At 42.5% G+C, this 20,031-nt stretch overlaps 1 protein-coding gene across 2 annotated transcripts in view; it reads left to right on the forward strand.

The window, feature by feature from the left end:
• The first annotated feature begins 7,877 nt into the window (after positions 1-7,877).
• The window catches only part of Xrn2 (5'-3' exoribonuclease 2), a 73,962-nt gene continuing 61,808 nt past the window's right edge, over positions 7,878-20,031 (forward strand). The window contains exon 1 of one of the 2 annotated variants that reach the window (XM_039105475.2): positions 7,878-9,800. In XM_039105475.2, the coding sequence (XP_038961403.1) occupies positions 9,726-9,800 (75 nt within the window). In that variant the 5' untranslated portion in view covers positions 7,878-9,725. The remainder of the gene's footprint in view (positions 9,801-20,031) is intronic. The other variant, NM_001108596.2, reaches the window with a different exon arrangement.

Consider the following 20,031-nt stretch of genomic DNA (forward strand, 5'->3'; position numbering starts at 1 on the left):
TGACTGTACCTTGTCTTTGGTTCTGATGGCAATATTTCATTCTTCCTAAATTCACTTTTAAGTTATTCAAGAGAGTTTAATTGCGGTATTTTAATTTTCCCCTTTGTATAGATCCAAGGCTATATAAGAAAGACTGTGGATCTTTGGTCAAATCCAGTGCTCATGAAGGCATCGAGATCCCTTGGAATTGGCGTTACAAATGCCATCCCTGACCTCAGGCTGTATTGCAGAGCAATAGCGGAGTTACAAATGCATGCTAGCTACCATGTGGGGAGTGGGACCCAGCCCAGCTCTTCCAAAAGAGCCATAAGCAACCTTAACACTGGGCCATCTCTGCAGCCTCAAGATTACGTATCTTACACGTTTAGTAACTACCTGTGACTAATCATAAGAGAGATAGTGCCATGGGTTCAGCCAATCCCACTTCCTTTTCCCGTTCCTGAGTACTCAAGATGACTACCTTGTCCAGGTGTCCTCTGCACCTGGGCTGGAGCCAACAGGTTTGGGCCTAGTGGGATGTTAACTGCAAGTATCATAAGCTACCATTAAGCCTAGCTCTTAAAAACATCCAGCTCAGCCCTTCTTCCCCAATTTTGCCTTTGCAGACTTGTCTCAGTTACTTTTCTATTACTGCAATAAAGCACCAGGATGAAGGAGGCTTCTAAAAGAAAGTGTTTAATTGGACTTACAGGTTTTCGGGGTTAGGCTCCATTACGATGGATGTCAGGAACAACCAAGTGTTCACATCTTGATCCACAGGCAGGAGGCAGAGATCATAGTGGGAATGGCAGGAGTCTTTTGAAACCTTAAAGCTGGCTCCCAGTGACACACCTCATCCAATAAGGCTATATATCCTAATCCTTCCCAAATAGTCCTACTCAGGGACGCAAGTATTCAAACATATGAACCTACAGGGCCATCCTCATTCAAACCATCGAAGGATCGAGGATGGAAGCAACAAGACCCCCAAGTCATTGTGAGGACTAATGCTGTGCTCTAAGTTTAAATTACTATGCTTAAGATCTCTGAAACAAAATGCCTCTAACCTGTAGGTTCCACATGCCCAAGGACCGATGAGTTCTCAGAATGCTGGAGGCTGCTGTTCAGGTAGGATAACAAGCCACATGTTTTTGCTTATTGACCCAATTGCGCAGGATGTGCTTGATCACATGTAGGCGGGATGTATGTAGACAGGAAGTACATCAGTATGTATGCTTGTCCCTGATGAGTGGATGAAGGTGGGGATGAAGATGTATCCTTGTCAGTTTTGCCTTTACAAGCCTCTGACTAATGTGATTTGGTACCATACTCTGGAAATCTCGAGAATAGACCTGGCCAGTGCCCACTGTCCTGGCCAGTATTTAATGAAGTATTGCTTCAAATTTGGCTCAAAAATTGTAGTACTGGCCTTATTCTTGCCTGATTGTGATTAATATCACCATAGGAAGACCTGGAGCCTGACCTCACACATGGTAAATGCAAATTTCATAATTGTTTGTCCTTGTACCAAATCTCACCTTTATCCTCATACATTGGGGGAAAACGAATTCTCACAAATGAAATGGGAAATGATTCAAAACATGGGGCCACATGCTGATGAGCTCAGTTCATTTGGAAGATGAGACTACGTGGAAGTCAGGCTGGGCTTTCATGCTGGGAGAAAGGGACTAATGAGTGATATTTGAATAGGCAAAAGTGATGGGGACATTAGCACTTTATACCCAACAAGGATTGTCTCTAATTCCAAAGTCATGATGCTACCCGTCAGATCAAGGCTCATTTCATACTTGAACTGAGTCACTTTTCAGAGGTGCTCAGCTCCTCCAGATGTAGTCTCATTAGGAACAGAGTTCTGGATCCTACTTCTTTTTTCTCTAAGGGAAAACCCCCTTTTTTTAAAAAAAATTAAATTTAAAATTAATCATTTTATTCGTTTACATTTCAAATGATATCTCGATTCCCGGTTATCCCTCCTCCACGAGCCCTCCATCCCATTGCCCACATCCCCTCTCTTCCCCTTTGCCTCTATGAGGGTACTCCTCCACCCACTCACCCACGCCAGCCTCACCACTATGCTGGTGCACTGAGCCTCCACAGGACCAAGGGTCTCTCCTTCTATTGATGTCAGACAAGGCCATCCTCTGCTACATATGTCTCTGGAGTCATGGTTCCCTCCATGTCTACTCTTTGGTTGGTGGTTTACTCCCTTGGAGCTCTGGGTGGTCCAGTCAGTTTATCTTGATCTTCCTACGGGGTTGCAATCCCCTTCAGCTCCTTCAGTCCTTCCCCTAGCTCTTCCATTGGGGTCCCTAGGCTCAGTCCAATTGTTAGCTATGAGTATCTGCATCTGTATTAGTCAGGTGCTGGTAGAACCTCTCAGAAAACAGCCATTCCAGGCTCTTGTCGGCAAGCATTTCTTGTCATCAGTAATAGTATGGAGGTTTGGTGTCTGCAGATGGGACAGATCCCTAGGTAGGGTGGTCTCTGAATAGCCTTTCTTTCAGTCTCTGTTCCGTGTTCTGTCCCTGTCTTTCCTTTGGACAGGAACATTTCTGGGTTAAAAATTTTGAGATGCGTGGATGGCTCCATCCCTCAACTGGGGGCTATACCTATCTACTGGAGGTAGTCTTTACAGGTTTTAATCTCCTCTTTGTTGGATCCCACCCTTCAGACCAAAGAAACAAAAATGTTTTCTTCTGAAACATATAGTTCTAAAGAATAAATACCAACTGAAAAGAAAAAAGAGAAATTGAAAAACAAAGGCTGACATGGTGGTGCAGGCCTTTAATCCTTACACCCAGGATTTCAAGTTCAAAGCCAACATGGGGGTACTGTCTCAACAAATAAAAGCCCAAGAAGAGAAAAATAGTTTGTCGATGCTGTTAAGCTCTACCATGTCAGAATGTGAATGTATTTGAGGATAGAACCTTTAATGATCTAATTGCATGAGGCCATTAGGTCTTAGGCAGTTATGCTGGGTCTCCCTAATAGAAGGGGAAGTTTGGTGCTAGGTGAGGTACAGTGCACTGTAATTCTAGCAATTGGAGGTCGCTGATGTAAGAGGATTTGGGGTTTTGAGGTTTGCCTGAGTTACACAGTCATATTTTTTTATCTTTGAAAAGTTCAACTGAGACACACAAGAAGGACAATGACGTGAAGTCATAGGGAGGTCCAGGATGAAACCGCAGAGGCAGCACCAGTCAGCACTTGATCTTACACTTTTGAAACTCCGAAAGTGAGGAAAAAAATAAAAGACAGAATTAACTTCAGCTGCGGCCTGGGGGAGTTGATGGAGTGGTAAAAGGAGCACAGAAGATCCAAATTCGGTTCCCACCACTCCCATCAGGCAGCTCAGGACCACCTGTTACATACAGCGCCAAGGTGTCTGAGGGTAGTCGCATGTACACACCTCTCCCACATACACATACATTACAACACACTTCTAAATCTTAAGGAGAAACAAGTGTATTTCAGCTAGGCGTGGTGGCCTAGGTCCTCAATCCCATCACTTAAGGGGTAGAGGGAAGCGTAGAAGATCAAGGTCAGTCTTGGCTACGAAGAGATTTTGTGGCCAGTCTGGACTGGATGAGACTGACAAACAACAGTGTACTGTGGAGATATAAACTGGGCAAAACTGATGAGGAAAGAAAGCATGCAATAATCCAGACATCAACAATAGACAAAATCAAACACAGTATTCCCTAGGATAATTACAATGTTAATGGGAATTAACATTTAAATGTTCATGAACCTTTGGGGGGTCTATTTCTCACCCATTCTCCCCACCCTAGGTCTAGAGAGCTCAGCCACCTATCCTTCTAGATGTGGCTTTGCTCCAGCTTTCCTGACAAAATCCCCTGAAGAGCAGGAGTGTTCGTGTTGTACTGACATTTACTGTGGTAGTTGTTCATCTAGTGTAACTGTTTTAAGAGCTGCCCTTACTAGGCCAGTGAGATGACTGGTTCAGTAGAGATGCTAAGTGCCAAAACTGAAGACCCAAGTTTGAATCCAGGGACCCATATGGTAGGATAACTTATCCTTTGACCTCCACACATTAATTATGCCATGGATCCTGCCTCAAATATAAACCAATATAATAAGAGTTGCCTTTGACTTAAAGGCCTGCCAGTAGCAGGAAACACAATGAAGTCCTGGCCAGTTGCCACTGAGGGCCAGGTCTGAGTCTATGGCCATGCAGCAGCAGGGCTTCTGTGTTGATGGCTATGACTCAAGATCATGCTGACATCCCTGGTCTGGGCTGCCACCTGGGACCATGTTGATGTCCGAGGCCTGTGTAGAGCTTGCCCCAGCCCTTACTAGCTGCAGCACTTAGGAGAGCCACATTTGGGTAGCACAGTAGAGCTGGCCCTGTTGGCTTTAGGTTGGTGGTGGATCAATCCTGAGGCCATGAGCACAAGGGAGTTGGCTCTGCCATTCATCTGCTCTGTGGTGGTGTGGGCAAAGGAGAGATGCCCTCCCGCCCGCTCCTTACTCCTCTAAGCATGGGACAGGCAGAAGAGATGGCTCTAGCCTTGCATTGGGTGAGCTAGCCAGGACAGTACTAGGGAGCTTACCCTGATGTTTTTATGGGAGAACTGTCCGACTGACCAACTCAGCTACCACCCAGGCCCAGATCCAGGAATTTGAGTTGGCCCACCCCAGTATTTACCCCATCTATGAACTGCTGGAGCATGTCCAGTCCTGGAGATCCAAAGATGCGGGATCTCCATGATACAGGGCAACAACAGGATATCCAAGAGACTTCCAGGTGAGGATCCAGTATTGATAGTGTAAGCAGAAGCCAGAGGCCTCAAACAGACCAATGAGTCATTGCGATAAACATTTGCAAGTGAAGATGTGTGACAAAAGAGTATTCTGAGGGGCACACTGTGACATACTATAGCTTCCATAACAAGATGATGATTCTTCTTCTTCTTCTTCTTCTTCTTCTTCTTCTTCTTCTTCTTCTTCTTCTTCTTCTTCTTCTTCTTCTTCTTCTTCTTTGTAGAGGGCCACTATAACATTCGCCACCGCTAGATGGCGCTGGCTTCCACTGCGCCCCACGTGGAAGGCCAGGATAGCCTCCGCCATTACAAGATGGCGCCAGCCTTCGCCGTGCCAGCCGGCCCCTTTCAGGAAGTTAACTGTGCGCATGTGCAAGAGTGCCTTCGTGCCAGGTCTTTGCCCACTTCGGGGCGTGCCTTATGAGATCATGGGTAAACAACCAATCAGGTGTGGATGCGCCATGCTAGGGTGTATATAAGCGCGCCATGTTGGCGCGGCGAGGCTTCCTCTTTAAGATTATAATAAAGTTGGTCACAGTAAGGATTTCTATGTACCCGCGTGTTTCTTGCTGGCAAGAAGTCGCGCGTGGGACACTTTCCTTCTTCTTCTTCTTCTTCTTCTTCTCCTTCTTCTTCTTCTTCTTTTTTTTTTTTCAGAGCTGGGGACCGAACCCAGGGCCTTGCGCTTCCTAGGTAAGCGCTCTACCACTGAGCTAAATCCCCAGCCCCCTTCTTCTTCTTCTTCTTCTTCTTCTTCTTCTTCTTCTTCTTCTTCTTCTTCTTCTTCTTCTTCTTCTTCTTCTTCTTCTTCTTCTTCCCCTTCCCCTTCCCCTTCTTCCCCTTCCCCTTCTTCCCCTTCCCCTTCTTCCCCTTCCCCTTCTTCCCCTTCCCCTTCCCCTTCCCCTTCTTCCCCTTCCCCTTCCTCTTCCCCTTCCCCTTCCTCTTCCCCTTCTTCCCCTTCCCCTTCCCCTTCTTCCCCTTCCCCTTCCCCTTCCCCTTCTTCCCCTTCCCCTTCCCCTTCTTCTTCTTCTTCTTCTTCTTCTTCTTCTTCTTCTTCTTCTTCTTCTTCTTATTATTATTATTATTATTATTATTATTATTTTATTTTGGGGGAGGATGTTGCAAGGAAGGGTGGAGGGCAGATACTGCGGGATATGGAGATGAGTGGGCCTGAGATGCACCAAGTGAAATTTGTCCCATGGGTGGCAACCCAGACCATGGCAGTCAGCAAATGAATCAATAGCTTTTAAAAAGAGTTGTCTTGGGGGGGGGATTAAAAAAAATAAAAAAAAATAAAAAGAGTTGTCTTGTCTGGAAAGATGGCTCAGGGGTTAAGAGCACTGACTGTTCTTCCAAAGGTCCCGAGTTCAAATCCCAGCAACTACATGGTGATTCACAACCATCTGTAATGAAACCTAATGCTCTCTTCTGGTGTGTCTGAACACAGCTACAGTGTACTTATATATAATGAATAAATAAATCTTTAAAAAAAGAGTTGCCTTTATTGTCATATTATGAGAACTATATTTTCATGGCAGTTTAGTAACTTTTAGTTTTTAAAAAAAATCTAGATTTACATGGCATAAGGAAAAAATGAACACTGTTTTACATATTATCCTTTACAGGAATGTAATTCAGATGTCAGCGGAAAGCTTTCCTCTGGCCCATGAAATCTTGGTGAACATGTCTCCGACCCTCTGGCTTCTAAATCTGTAGAAGCCTATAGTCTGTTTCAATGTTTGTGTGCATTTCCAACACAAACTCTCATCACCTCTTCTGTTCTTGAGCTGTTCATTGCCCACACTTGTGATTCCAGACCACAGTGACTCAACACCAGACTCAGTCTCTTCTTTAATTTATACAAGACAAATTCAAGCTTGAATATTAAAAGACTTCCTAGGACACACTGGGTTGAAGAAAGTGTTACAAGGTTTAGTCCATACCCTCCTGCCACTGTCTGGGTTTCACCTTTTTATTTTTTAGATAAAACACCACGATCAAGGAAGTTTATAGAAGGGTTTATCTGAGCTTATGGTTCCAGAGGAAGAAGAATCCATCACCATCGAGATTGGGAAGCATGGCAGCAGGCAGCCATGACAGCTGGCACAGAAAGCTGAGAGCTCCTGCCTTAACCTGCAAGCAAGAAGCAGAGAGAGCAAACTGGGAATGGTGTCTGGCTTTTGAAACTCGCAAGGCCCGCTTCTAGTAACGCACTCATTCCAACAAGGTCAGACCTACCTCTCCAAAAATGGCCACCAACTGGGGACCAAGCACTCAAAATGCCTGAGACTGTGGGGGAACATCTCATACAAGCCACACTCATCAATCAAATTACAAGGAGAGGTTTTTAGCTCAAAACCCCCCTGGAATTAGACTTAGACCTGTTGAGGGATGATCGGCTTTTCCTCTCCTTCAGTGATGCAGATATGGGCCAGGTTAAACCGCATTCAAAGTAGCCAAAGGCAGGTTTATTAGGAGGCAGCTCTCAGCTTCACTGGTCTCATAGGTGGAGCTCAGTGAAGTCGAGCATCTATCTAGGCTAAAGCAAGGGGTTTTTTACGGGTCTTGGGCACTGGATAATGATGTGTGAACTAGGAGCTGCGATTGTGTCCACATTATAGTCAAAAACTGAGTCCCAGGGCAGGCCCTCTTGGGTGAGTTGTGGGAAACACGGAGAGAAGGGGAGGTGACCTGTTAGCCTAGAGTGCTTTCCAAGCAGGTGGGGGATTTTTCTGTGTGGGAGGGGCTAAAGATGGGGTAGGAGGGCAAATGGGGTTTCCCACCTTGAGCTGGGGATGAGCAGGATTTCCAAACGAACATCATAGAGTAGCATACGTTTCTGTATGTTTCCTTTGTTTTTTGGACCCAGGCTACCCTCCTCTTCAGTGCTAGGATTACTTGAGTATGCCTCTTTGTCAGACCAGGATGTTTTGATGCTTATTACCATATACAGCTTTTGACTTATTTTTTACATTTCAAAGTTCAAAACCATTTGTGATCAACTCTGGGGAACTCAATGTAGCAAGCTGCCTGCTCCTCCCCAACTGCCTATGAATTTGTGTTCACATAAGAACATAGCCCATTCCAGAGGACACAAACTCTTAAAGATTTATTTATTTTATGTGTATGAGTACACTATATCCATCTTCAGACACACCAGAAGAGGGCATCAGATCCCATTACAGATGGTTGTGAGCCACCATGTGGTTGCTGGGAATTGAACTCAGGACCTCTGGAAGAGCAGTCGGTGCTCTTAACCACTGAGCCATCTCTCCAGCCCTGGACCCAAACTCTTAAGAAGGAACTATTTCCAATTAAAATGGGAATTTTCATCATAGAAAAAATATTCTAGAACAAACACATATATATGCACATATATAACTATTCTTAAACATAGGCTAAGTTCCACAGTAGCATTCAAATGAAGTCATTAAACCATTGAGGGAGGGACAACATTTACTGCCTGACAGGTAGCAGAGAAACCCTTTACAGAGGCCTCTTAAGGTGAGCCTTTGTCATTGAGTGTGATTTGTCAGGCCAAGGGGGATTCAGGGAAGAGACTTTCAGGCTTGAGCAAATGGGCACGAATACCTCCTCTTTCAAGACTTTTTTTTCATAAGCTTCGGGTGGGGTGGGGGATAGACAGGGCACATTTGAAGCCACCAGAAAACAAGGGTTAAAAATACGTTGGTTTGAGAGCAGAGGATTAAATGATCCTTGCTTGAAGTGAAATACAAGCAGTATGAATAAGCAAGTGATTTAACTCTTTGACAACCTGACTTTATGTGTTATGCTTTACAAAAAAATGGTACAGCAAAACCACAGAATGGGTGGAGTTGTTACACTGTGCCCGACTCAGGCAAACAATCACTGCCTCAAGGCCCACAGAGAAACATGCTTCCACAAAACAGCCCCTTCCAGCTTTTACTTTCTTGCCTGCTGTATGCACTGAATCTAATAATTTTTTTTCCCCTCCCTGTTTGGAGAATTCTTTCACACTGGAGTCACCAGGATGACACAGCCAGCCAGCACAGACGGCTCAACTGGTGATAAGATAATTCTTTAGTTCCTTGCCTTAGCACATCATAGGTACTCAACAAATGCTAGAACGTGATATTGGGAAATGTTGATACACTGAGCATAGCAACAAGGTTGTTTAACACCAAATTCTAGCTAGATTCTGCAACTATTTAAAGTGACTCGTCGGGTTGAGAGATGGTTTAGCAGTAAAGCGTTCATGCTGCTTTTCCAAAGGAGTAGAGTTTGACTTCTGGCAGTCACAGCAGGCAGATGACAGCTCCAGGGGATCTGATGCCTCTGGCCTCCATAGGTACCATCACTCGTTCACATAACCACATGTAGATATACACACATTCACATAATTAAAAATAAATCTTAAACGTATTTTGAAAAGTTGCTTATGCAAAAGCAGATTTTAAAAAAATTTGTAGGACACTTTATGATGCTTTTTCATAGTTCTGCCAGGCACAGTTGCATTTTAAAAAAAAATGAGAGAAACCAGGAAATGGAAACTAGAGTGTAGATGGTTCTATTCAGCCCAAGACTGATTGTGAGAAAGGAAGTCAGATAGGCCACGCCTTTGCAAAGCCTGACCACACCAGCAAGGAACTGCTGCCGCGGGCCTACTGTGGCCCGTGCTCTGAGGACTACTGCGGGCGAAGGCGTCAGCCCGGAGTCCAGCTCTCAAAGGCTTTAGGTCTCACCACCTACAGCCCGTCCAAACCGGCCACCGCTTGTGCAGTTCAAACGAACTCTCACTTAACCGAGCTCCTTTCCCTGCTTCCCTCGCGGTGGTGGAATGACGTAACTTCCGGTCGCTGGACGCACGTGGGAGGAAGTGCCCTCGGCTGGCCGCTCCCGCCAGTCTCGTTGGTTACACTCTCCCGCTGCCCGGCTGCTGCTTCGAGCTGCCCGCTGGTCATGGGAGTCCCGGCGTTCTTCCGCTGGCTCAGCCGCAAGTACCCGTCCATCATTGTCAATTGCGTGGAGGAGAAGGTGAGGAGGCGGCCAGTACGCCGGAGTGGGGACCCAGCGCGACACGTCTAGGCCGCGGCCCTCGGGAACAGGCGCCCGCCCCAGGGAGCCTCGCGGGCCGCTTCGCGGGTTCGCGGTTCCGGAGGCGCTCTGAGCGAAGCAAGGGGGAGTAGGGGTCTGTAGGGGCTTGGACGGCTCCTCCCCCGACTGCCAAGCCGGGTACCCCAGACTCCGCCCACGGCTTTGTTTCCTCGGCTGCCCGCGCCGCTCAGAGTTCGAAAGGGCGCCCTGTCTGGTCAGCCCCCTAACGCGGGCAGCAGGGTTGGCTGGGTAGGGACCGCTGCCTGGTCCACTTTGTTGAGCCCGGCATTCCCGGTGGTCGGATCGCTTGTTTTCCACCGGAGACTGGCCATTTGTTGCAGTTAACCGTGCTAGTTACGAAGGACTAGGATGGAGGAGCGGTCTGTCTCCCCGCGGGGGCTTCGCTGTCTTAAGACTGCCGGGCAGCTCGCTGTTTTCACTTCCTGTCTTCTCGAGTGGTGTTAGTTTGCTACTTCACAGGCAGACTTATAGCTGTTCCGATTCGTGAGTTTTGCTTTTGTCGTTCGCGTAATTCTGTCCGAGTTCGACTTTGTACTCTCAATTAGAATTTCTGGATTGGAAAAGTTCCGGGCACATGTGTCCCCTCCCACTTTCGTCTTTAGAACCGCCTCCTTCCAAGAACCTATTTCTCCTGCTTAAGTTATTTACTTTCTTACTTCGTGTCTTAGAAGAAACCAAAAGCTTTGTTTTGGTGACATTCCTAGTATTTTTTTCTGTTCTCAAAAGACAAATTGCTAAGCTGAATTATTATTTCCTTTGTAAAACTTTGCCTTCCCCTGGGAGGACGTTCCAAAGGGAAAGCCACAGTTGTTCTTCCGTTCTTTTCCGTCCAGTCTTCTCTCTCGAAAGACAGACGCTTTGGACTGTTTTGGCACTGTCTCTGAATATGGTTGTTTGATTTATCTGTTTTAGGTCTATATAATTTTGGGTAGAAGAGGAATTAGCTATTTATTCACCACCACCCGTTTTTCTAATGCTAATTCTTGTATCTGATGGTAAATTTTGTAATTTAATGGAGAACTGGTTTAAACGTATATCGGGTCAAGGCATGGCATATACATTTAGTCCCAGCACTTGGGAGAGAGGTAGGCTTGAGTTATGGAGTTCAGCCCGATCTACACAGAGTTCAAAGCAAATTAAGGCTTATATAGTGAGACCCTCTCGCAAAACAAAAATTCTATCGCCAAACGAAGTATCATTTTCTACTTTCTAAGACTGATGTTAGCTTCCCCACCCCCACCCCCCAACTCTAGCTGTCTTAATTCTTTGGTCCCCTGTACTTTTTAGTTCTCGTTCAAGATTGTCAAACCTTTGACCATACAAGCTGCGAGAGAAGTGGTGTTGTTGGCTGTTTTATACTGTGATTGTAGTTTGAGGTTGCTTATCTTTTACTAAAGCTAGCTCCTCCCTTACCCTGTCCCTCTCACCCTTAGTTTGGGTACACTTTATACCTCATCTAAATTATTTTATCAGGCATTCTGTCAAGTCCTTTTTTTTTTTTTTCCATTGCGCCTCTTTTAAGTATTAATTTTTCCTTTGGAGATACAAATTCCAGACGCTCACACACAGGCAATCTCCTGTGTACTGACATTCCCAGCTTGGAGTTGTCTTTACAGCTATTTTCTTCCCAGCACTTTTTTTCAATATGCTTCCTGGAAAGATGCTTCCCGAGAATTACAGTTTGCAGAATAGCCCATCTCTCTTGGCTTAAAGCTATCTTTGGTTTTTATTTTTGAATTGACTTTTTAGGAAATGCCACTGTGTGATCTGAAATACCTTTATTTTCTCCGAGTGATTATGACTCCAAGTTGGAAAACCAGTTCCCATGAAGATGTTAGAAACACTCTTTCTAGCTGTTATTGTTGATGAAAATTTAAACATTTTCTTTTAAGACAAGGTCTCACTATGTAGTTCTGTTAGGCCTGAAACTCAGATTTGCCTGCCTCTACCTCCCCAGTGCTGGAATTTAAAGCCGCTTGCTGGCTGCTAGGTCTGGCAGGGTTTTGTGGTATGTATTTCCCAGATTTTGGTACCATTTACCATGCACCAGACTCTGTTCTGAGCACTGGATCGATACTAGGTTGTTAGGTGCCTGTTATGGAGAAGGAAATCAAAAGGGGAAGATTCTTTTCAATTACTTTTCCAATTTTTGAAAAATTTCAATATTTCTGAGTTACTTATTCAGCTAATATCATACCAATATGAAAGCTGGGAAGGCCTTGTGTCTAACTTATGACCCTCCCCTTTCATTCTTAAGAACTGGTCAGTTTGTGTGTGCATGTATTAGTTGTTCACAGTGTTTTCATTGTGCCATTTGTATACATTTACACAATATGTTTAGATCCCATCCACCCTTTTACATCCTTCTTTCTTAGGTGTCCCCATACTATCCCTGTGCGGGCCCCCCCCCCCCCAATCCCTTACTTCCCTACCTTCATTGACTTCTGTCTCTGTGTGAGCAATTAGTGTCCTTTAGAAGAATATGGGTGAGAGTGAGCTTTCTCGAGCCTACTCCCCACCCCACCCCCCAGTTATCTTTCCCCTCCCCCTCTCCTCTTCTATTCAACAGGGTTTCTCCATGTAGCCCTGGCTGTCCTGGAACTTGCTCTGTCGACCAGGATGGCCTTAAACTCAGAGTTCTATCTGCCTCTACCTACTGAGTGCTAGGATTAAAGGTGTGCACCACCACCTGGTGAAAGTTTTTGAGTATGTATATATGTACACAGACACAAGTGTACCTGCTCCCAGGACAGAGCAGAGAGACAGTGACATGTCTTAGCATGTGTATGGAGGTCAAAGAACAACTTCGTGAAATCAGTTCTTTACTTCTAAGCAAGCACCTTTACCCAGTTGAACTTCGGGTTGGCCTCTATGCTATTTATTCTTCCTAGTTCATTGACTTTCATGTTCCGTAGTTAGATTTTGAGCTTAATTGATATGCATTAACCATCTCTTTCATTTTTGAAACATAGTCCAGGTTGTCCAGGAACTCATAATCCTACTGGGTGCTGGGATTGTAGGCATGCACAATCATATAGGCACAGCTAGATCATATCATATGGTAATTCTACCTTTCTGCCTTTTTCTTCCTTTTCTCTTTTTCATAATGGCTGCCATCACACACTTTGCTTCTAGCAGTGTGTGTCAGCACTCCCCAGTATCTGTGCCAGCATATGATGCTTGATTTCATGTGATAGTCATTTTCACTGGGGTGAAATCTCATTGTAGTTTTGATTTGCATTTCTTGATGACTAAGGGTTTTTCTTTGTATTATTGGCCACTTTATCTTTTAAAAGGTATTATTTCACTTATTTATTTATTGGATTATGTGTGTATCAGATAACTAACTGGCAGGAATGTTTCATTCTGTATGCTCTCACTACCAATTGTTTGCTTTTTTTTAATGCAGAGACTTAATTTCATGGAATCTCACTTGTTAATTTTTTTCTTTAAAATTTATTTTTATTCATGTGTGTGTATGAGTGCCTTCTGAGGCCACAAGAGGGTGTTGGATTTCCCCCTAGAGATGGAGTTGGGGCAAATGTGACCCCCCCCATGTTGGTGCTGGGAACCAAACTTTCTTCCTCTAGAAGAGCAACAAGTGCTCTCAACCACGTTGCCTTCTTTTCACCCTCTCATTTGTCTTTCTTCCTGGAAATTTCCTGGACAATTAGAGTCCTTGCTTGTGCTTTATCTTAAAGTGTTTTCCTTATATTTTCTTCTGGTAGTTGCAGAGTTTCAGGTCTAATACTTAAATCTTTGATCTATTTTGAATTTATGTTGTAATGAACAAGAGCTAGAACTCTAGTTTGAGTCCTTTGCCTGTGAACACTCAGTTCTGCAGCATTGTTTCTTGAAAAGTCTGGCATGTTTTTAGCACTTTTCCCAAATCCGTGATGGCTGTTGCTATTTATTTCTGGGTCCTCTTTCATTTCTTTTTTAACATGTTTGTTTTTGGGGTCCATAACTTTGCTGATTTTATTACCACGGCTCTGTTGTGTAATTTGAGATGGAGAATACTGACACCTCTAGTGTTTTTCTTTATGCTCAGTATTACTTTGGCTTCTTGTGTTCCCATGTGAATATTTTTTTTTCCTGTAGAGGTTGTCATTGAAACTTTGATAATAGATTACATGGAATCTGTAGATTGCTTTTGGGCTGTTCCAAAGCATGGGAGATTTTAGTCTTCTAGTATCTGCATCAATTTCTTCAGTGTTGCATTATCTTTTATTTTGGGATTATATGCATAGTGCATGCACATGGGTATGTGGTTGCTTGTGCATGAAGAGGACATAGGACATTGAGTATCTTCCTCTTTTACTTTCCACCTTATATTCTCTCTCTCTCTCTCTCTCTCTCTCTCTCTCTCTCTCTCTCTCTCTCTCTTTTTCCGGAGCTGGGACCGAACCCAGGGCCTTGTGCTTGCTAGGCAAGCGCTCTACCACTGAGCTAAATCCCCAACCCCTCTCATGGAATAAAAATTGAGCTCCTTATTCTTTAAGGGAGGAATTTTCACTGAATTGGGAGCTCACTTTTTAGGTGAGGCTAACTGGCTAGCAAACTTTCATGATTTCCTTGTCTTACCCTCCCAACTATAGGTTTATAGGCACATATAGCTGTGACTTGCTCTTTATACACAGATCCTGGGATTCAATTTAGATATGCTCAATGCTCACAGAGCAAGCACATTTACCTATTGAGGCGTCTCCTCAGTGTCCAAATTTCATAGAGTTCTTTTACTTCCATGATCATATTTATTGTGGAATGTTTTTTGTTGGGTGGGTGGTGGTTGATTGATTGGCTTTGTTTTTGAAGCTATTGTGAATGTGGTTTTCCCCCCTAGTTTCTCAGCATGTTCATTATTTGTATATAGAAAAACTTCCTGCCTCATTGTGTAGACTAAGCTGACCTCTAACTCACAAGAGGCCTATCTGCCTTCCTAGTGCTGGGATATGTTTGCTACTTGTCTTGTTGTCTTTTTAACTTAGGAGTCACTGACCAAGTCCAATTAGTGCTCTTCACCTATATATGTGTGTTGGGTTATCCACTGGAGCACCAACAGTATACTGGGTGCTACACTCCAAAGAAAATTGTCTCTCCCTTCTCTAGCTGTGGACTGGACCTTGTGAGCCTTTCTCTCATCCATGCTAGAATGTTGACCGACTTGATCTTGTATAGGTTTTTGTATAAGTGATCCCAACTTCTGGGAGTTCATGGTGTAATGGCCACATCATATCCAGATGTCTGCATTTTCCCAGTACCATCTCCACCCTTTAGGTCTTAGATTCTTTCTGTCTCCTCTTCCATGATGTTCCCTGAGCCTTGATAATGATGTCTCACTTATGGATAAACATTAATAGTCACTTATTCTTGGATGCTACTGATTAAAAAAACAAAATCAAAACTTTTGTTTGTGTCTGTATGTATGTGTGTGCATGCATGTGTACATGCCCTGGTGTGTTTGTGGAGGTCAGGGAACCAATTTGGCTCTCTTGCCATGTGGATCCTGGGGCTCAATCTCAGTTCATCAGGCTTGCTAGTAGTCACCTCTACCCCATGACCTATATTGCTAGCCTTTTTACTGATTTTATTTTAATACTGATTGTATATGCTACTTCACTGAAAATGTTTATCCACTCTAAGAGCTGGTAGCCTTTAGGATATACTTAAAATTATTTTTGTATGAGAATATGTGTGCCATGGCAAGAGCATTTACCCACTGAGCCATCTCATTAACCCATCCTTAGAGTCTTTTGAGTAACATCCAGTTTGCAAATAGAAATAATAATTTTACTTCTATAATAAAATGATCTTTCACTTGCCTTGTTACTCCAGCTAGGAGTTTCACTGCTGTATTGTAAATAAGGGTGGCTAGAGTGGACATTCTTGGCACATTCCTGTTTTTAGAGATCCCCTGCCCCCATTTACTCTTGGCTGTGTTACTCATACATGACACTAATTATGTTGAGGTATGTTCCTTCTATTCTAATTTCTTCAGGGCTTCATTCTAAAGGAGTGAGCTTTGTTGGAGACCTTTTCTGCATCTGAAAAGATCATATGATTTTCCCACTTTGCTTTAATTATGTAGATACTAGATTTGTGTATAATGACTTGTGTATGTTGAATAATCCGTGTCCCTGGAATGAGGCGAACTTGATTCTAAGATCTTTTAAATGTGTTGCTGAATTCAGTTTGAAAGTGTTTAGTGAGAATTTTGTATCTGTGTTCTCAGGGAAAAAGATCTGTTTGTAGTTTTGTTGTATTTATATTCCCTTGTATCATCAGCGTGATATTGGTTTTTGAGAATGAGTTTAGCAATGTTCTTCCCTTTCTGTTTTATGGCACAGTTTGAGGAACATTGGTGTCATTTCTTATTTAAAGATTTGATATTGTTTAGCAGTGAACAGTGGAATCTGCCCTGGTCTGGGTTTTCGTCAGATGATTCTGTTATAACTTCACTTTCATTGTACCTTTATAAGCATAAATTTTATATTTGGTAAGTCATATGTGTCTAGGAATGTATACACTTCTAGATTTCCCAGTTTATTGGAATGGAGTTTTCATAGTAGTCTCTAATGGGCCTCTGAATTTCTTTAGTATCTATTGTGATGTCCCCTTTTCATTTCTACTTTTATCAATTTGAGTCTTTTCTCTTTGGGCTGATTTAGTTTAACAACAGTCAGTCTTAGCTGGGTCTGTGCTAATCCTCCGTTTGTTTCAGTTTGAGTACATGCTGCTACAGCAAGCATAGGATCAATCTGGTTAATCTTTTCAAGATGGGTAGCATATTGCATAATGTGTTATTTGTTTTTCATTCATCTTACTGAGGAACGTTTGCACTGTTTCCAGTTTGGAACTGCTAGAGAAAACCCATGAGCTCTGTGTACATCTTCTTGTCATTGAAACACATACTTTCATTTATGTGTTGAAGTCTAGGAGTGAAGTGATGAGGCTATGTGGTAGGCACATGATTTAACAAGAAAGATCAGTCCTGTAGTCTGATTCAAATTAGGTGCACCATTTTCTGTTTGACTTTAGCAGTACATGAGAATTTCTCAGTTGCTTCCTTTCATTACCAGTGGTTAGTGTTTGTAGGTTTAGATATTCTAGCACAGTGTCATCTGGTTTGTGGTTTTAAGTTTGCATTTTCCTAGTGACAAATGATAATAGAACACTTTATCAAGTGCTTTATGTATCTTCTTAGGCAAGAGGACCGTTCCTTTTAGTTTTTTAAACCATATATGAGTTAAGATTATGTTCAGTTTTATTTAAATATTCTAGGTAGAATTCTTTAGGTTAATAAATATTTTGCATGCACATTCTGTTAATCTTCAGATTTCTCCCTTAAAGAATACCTTTAGAATTTTTTAATTTTATGTTTATGATTGTTTTCCTTGCACAAGTCTGTGTCTTATGGATGTGCAGTACCTGTAGACACCAGAAGAGGGAGTTGGAATCCTTGGAACTGGAAATGAGCCACTGTGTGGGTGGTTGGAATCAAACCCAGGTCCACTAGGGGAGCCTAGTGGTCTTATTCTTTAAGTCATCTCCCCAGTCCCTTAAAAATTTTAAATTTTAATGATGCGTTTAGTAGTTTTGTTTTTTTGTTTTGTTTTGTTTTGTTTTTGTTTAAGTTTTTGCCTGGGTCATTGAGCTCGTGTTTTCTTTAATGAAGTTTTAGTCTTTGTTCATTGATTTTTTTTTAAATGTTTTAAACCTGTTTTGCATTCCTTGGGAAAACCCTAGAAGTCATGTTGTATTGTTTATTTTGTGTTGTTTTGTTTTGTTTTAATTATTGTTGGGTTCAGTTCACTAAAGTTTTCTTTTTACTTATATATTTACAAAAATACTTGTAGCATTCTTGCAATGTGTTTTAATGTGTAATTTTTGTTTTATTTTTTGAGATGGAGGTCTTACTGTGTAGCTCAGGTTGGCTTTGGTATTATGATAAGAGTTTTGAAGCATTTATAAACAAGTGGGCACATAGAGTTTTGAAGGTAAAATTGAGTTTGCATTCTTGGGCAAAATCTCACTTGGTCCTGTTGTATAGTCTGTCTGTCTGTCTGTCTGTCTGTCTGTCTGTCTCTCTCTCTCTCTTCCTCTCTTCCTCTCTTTCTCTCTCTGGAGGTGTGGGGGTGTGTCTGGCTGATTTTTATTCGCTAATGTTGAGGATTTTGCATTGATTTTTTTTTCCCATGAGGTACTCATCTGTAGCTTTTTCCTGTTAAACTTTGTCTGATTTTGGTGTTCAGATGATATTGGTCTTGTACGACAAACTAGGAAGTGTTAGCAAGGGTTGATGAATAGCTAATATGAATTCTTTTTGCATACTTGGTAGAATTCAGCATTGTTGGCCTTGAGTTTTCTTTCTAGTCAGTTTTTGAATTACTGATTCAGTTTCTTCACTTATTATTGGTTTATTTTTATGTCTTCCTGAATAATTTTCAGTATTTGTTTTTCTAGTAATATGCTCCTCTGTCCCATCTAATTTGTTGATATATGTTCATTCAAAGTATTTTTATAATTATTTTTTGTTTGCAAAGTTGTCAATTAAGTAAGTTTTTGTGTCTCATTCTAGTAATTTGAGTCTTTTTCTTGTTCACATTAAAAAAAGGACTGTCTGTTTCATTGATCTTTTTGAAGGATTAGCTTTTAGTTTCACTGATTTTTTTTTTTTTTTTTTGCTAATTATTTTCTACTCTAATTTTTTCATTCTTTTTGTTTGCTTTAGGCTTGGTTTATTCTCTTTGGGATCTTGAAATGGAGAAAGGACTAGGTTATTGAGATTATTATCATTATGATGATGATGATGATGATGATGATGATGATGATGATTGCTGCATAGTCTAGCTATGCACGCAAAGCTAACCTCAATCTCTCAGGATCCTGTTGTTTCAACTAAGTGCTAGAACACAGATGCTTAGCTGTTTGTCTGGTTTGATCTGAGATTTTATGTACATCAGTGTTTGCCTGTGTCTGTGTATGTACACCACATATGTATGTGGTGCCCAAAGATGCTAGAAAGGTTGTTTTGTTTTTATAGTTTTTCAAGACAGGGTTTCTCTTTGTATCCCTGGATCCTGGAACTCATTCTGTAGACCAGACTGGCCTTACCTCTGCCTCCCAAGTTCTGGGATTAAAGGTGTGCACCACCACCACCAGGCTGGAGGATATTCTTTTATTAACATGTTTTGTTTTACATTCTTATTGTGATGGTGTTCAGTAAGTAAAGGCACTTTTAAACCCAGCAGCCTGAATTTGAGCTCTATAACACACATGGTGGGAAGACAACATTCTACCAGGTTATCTATGACCTCTACATGGCACCAAAGGCATGTGCATAGTCCCTGCCTCAACCTTCAAAACAAATAAATGTATCTTAAAATAACAGTATTTTGGAGGATAGAGAGATAGCTCAGTAGTTTGCTGTTTTTGTGGAGGACCTATGTTCAGTACTGCCTGTAATTCCAGTTCCCTGGAATCCAGTGCCTTTTGACCTCCAAGGGTGTCTGCATGCATGTGGTACACATATAAATAAGCAGGCACACAGGTATCTGGTGGTCAGGGGACAAGTTTTGGAGTTGGGTCTTTTATCTACCTTTATGCGGCTTCTGAGGATTGAATTGATGTGACCAGGATTACTCAGCAAGTACCTTTACCCCCTGAGCCATTTTATTAGCCTAAATGTATTAAATTACATTTATTTATTTGGTGACTGTGGGTAAATGCTATGGTATGCATATGGAGGTCAGTTCCTTCTACTATGTGGATTCCAGGGGTTGACCTCAAGACATTAGGCTTGGCAGCAAAGGCCTTTGCCCTCTGAGCCATCTTCCTGGACTTCATTACTGTTTAATAATAATGTTCCTAGATAAAAACTTTCTTTGGTTAACACTTTTTATGCTGTCCTGCTTCCCCGAGAAGTAAGATGTTACTGGGGTTCTCTTGAAAGTTGCTAAGCATTTGCTGTTTATTAATTTATTTGAGAATTTTATATTTATTTCATGTGTGTGAGTGGTTTGCCTGCATGGATGTATGTGGTGCCCTTTGGAGTTCAGAAGGAGGGCATCAGATTCACTAGGACTAGAGTTACAGACAGTTGTGAGCTGGATGCTGGAAGTCAAATCTGGGTCTCCTACAAGAACAACAA

The sequence above is a fragment of the Rattus norvegicus genome, chromosome 3 (assembly GCF_036323735.1).
Source record: "Rattus norvegicus strain BN/NHsdMcwi chromosome 3, GRCr8, whole genome shotgun sequence".
NCBI classification, from domain to species: domain Eukaryota; kingdom Metazoa; phylum Chordata; class Mammalia; order Rodentia; family Muridae; genus Rattus; species Rattus norvegicus.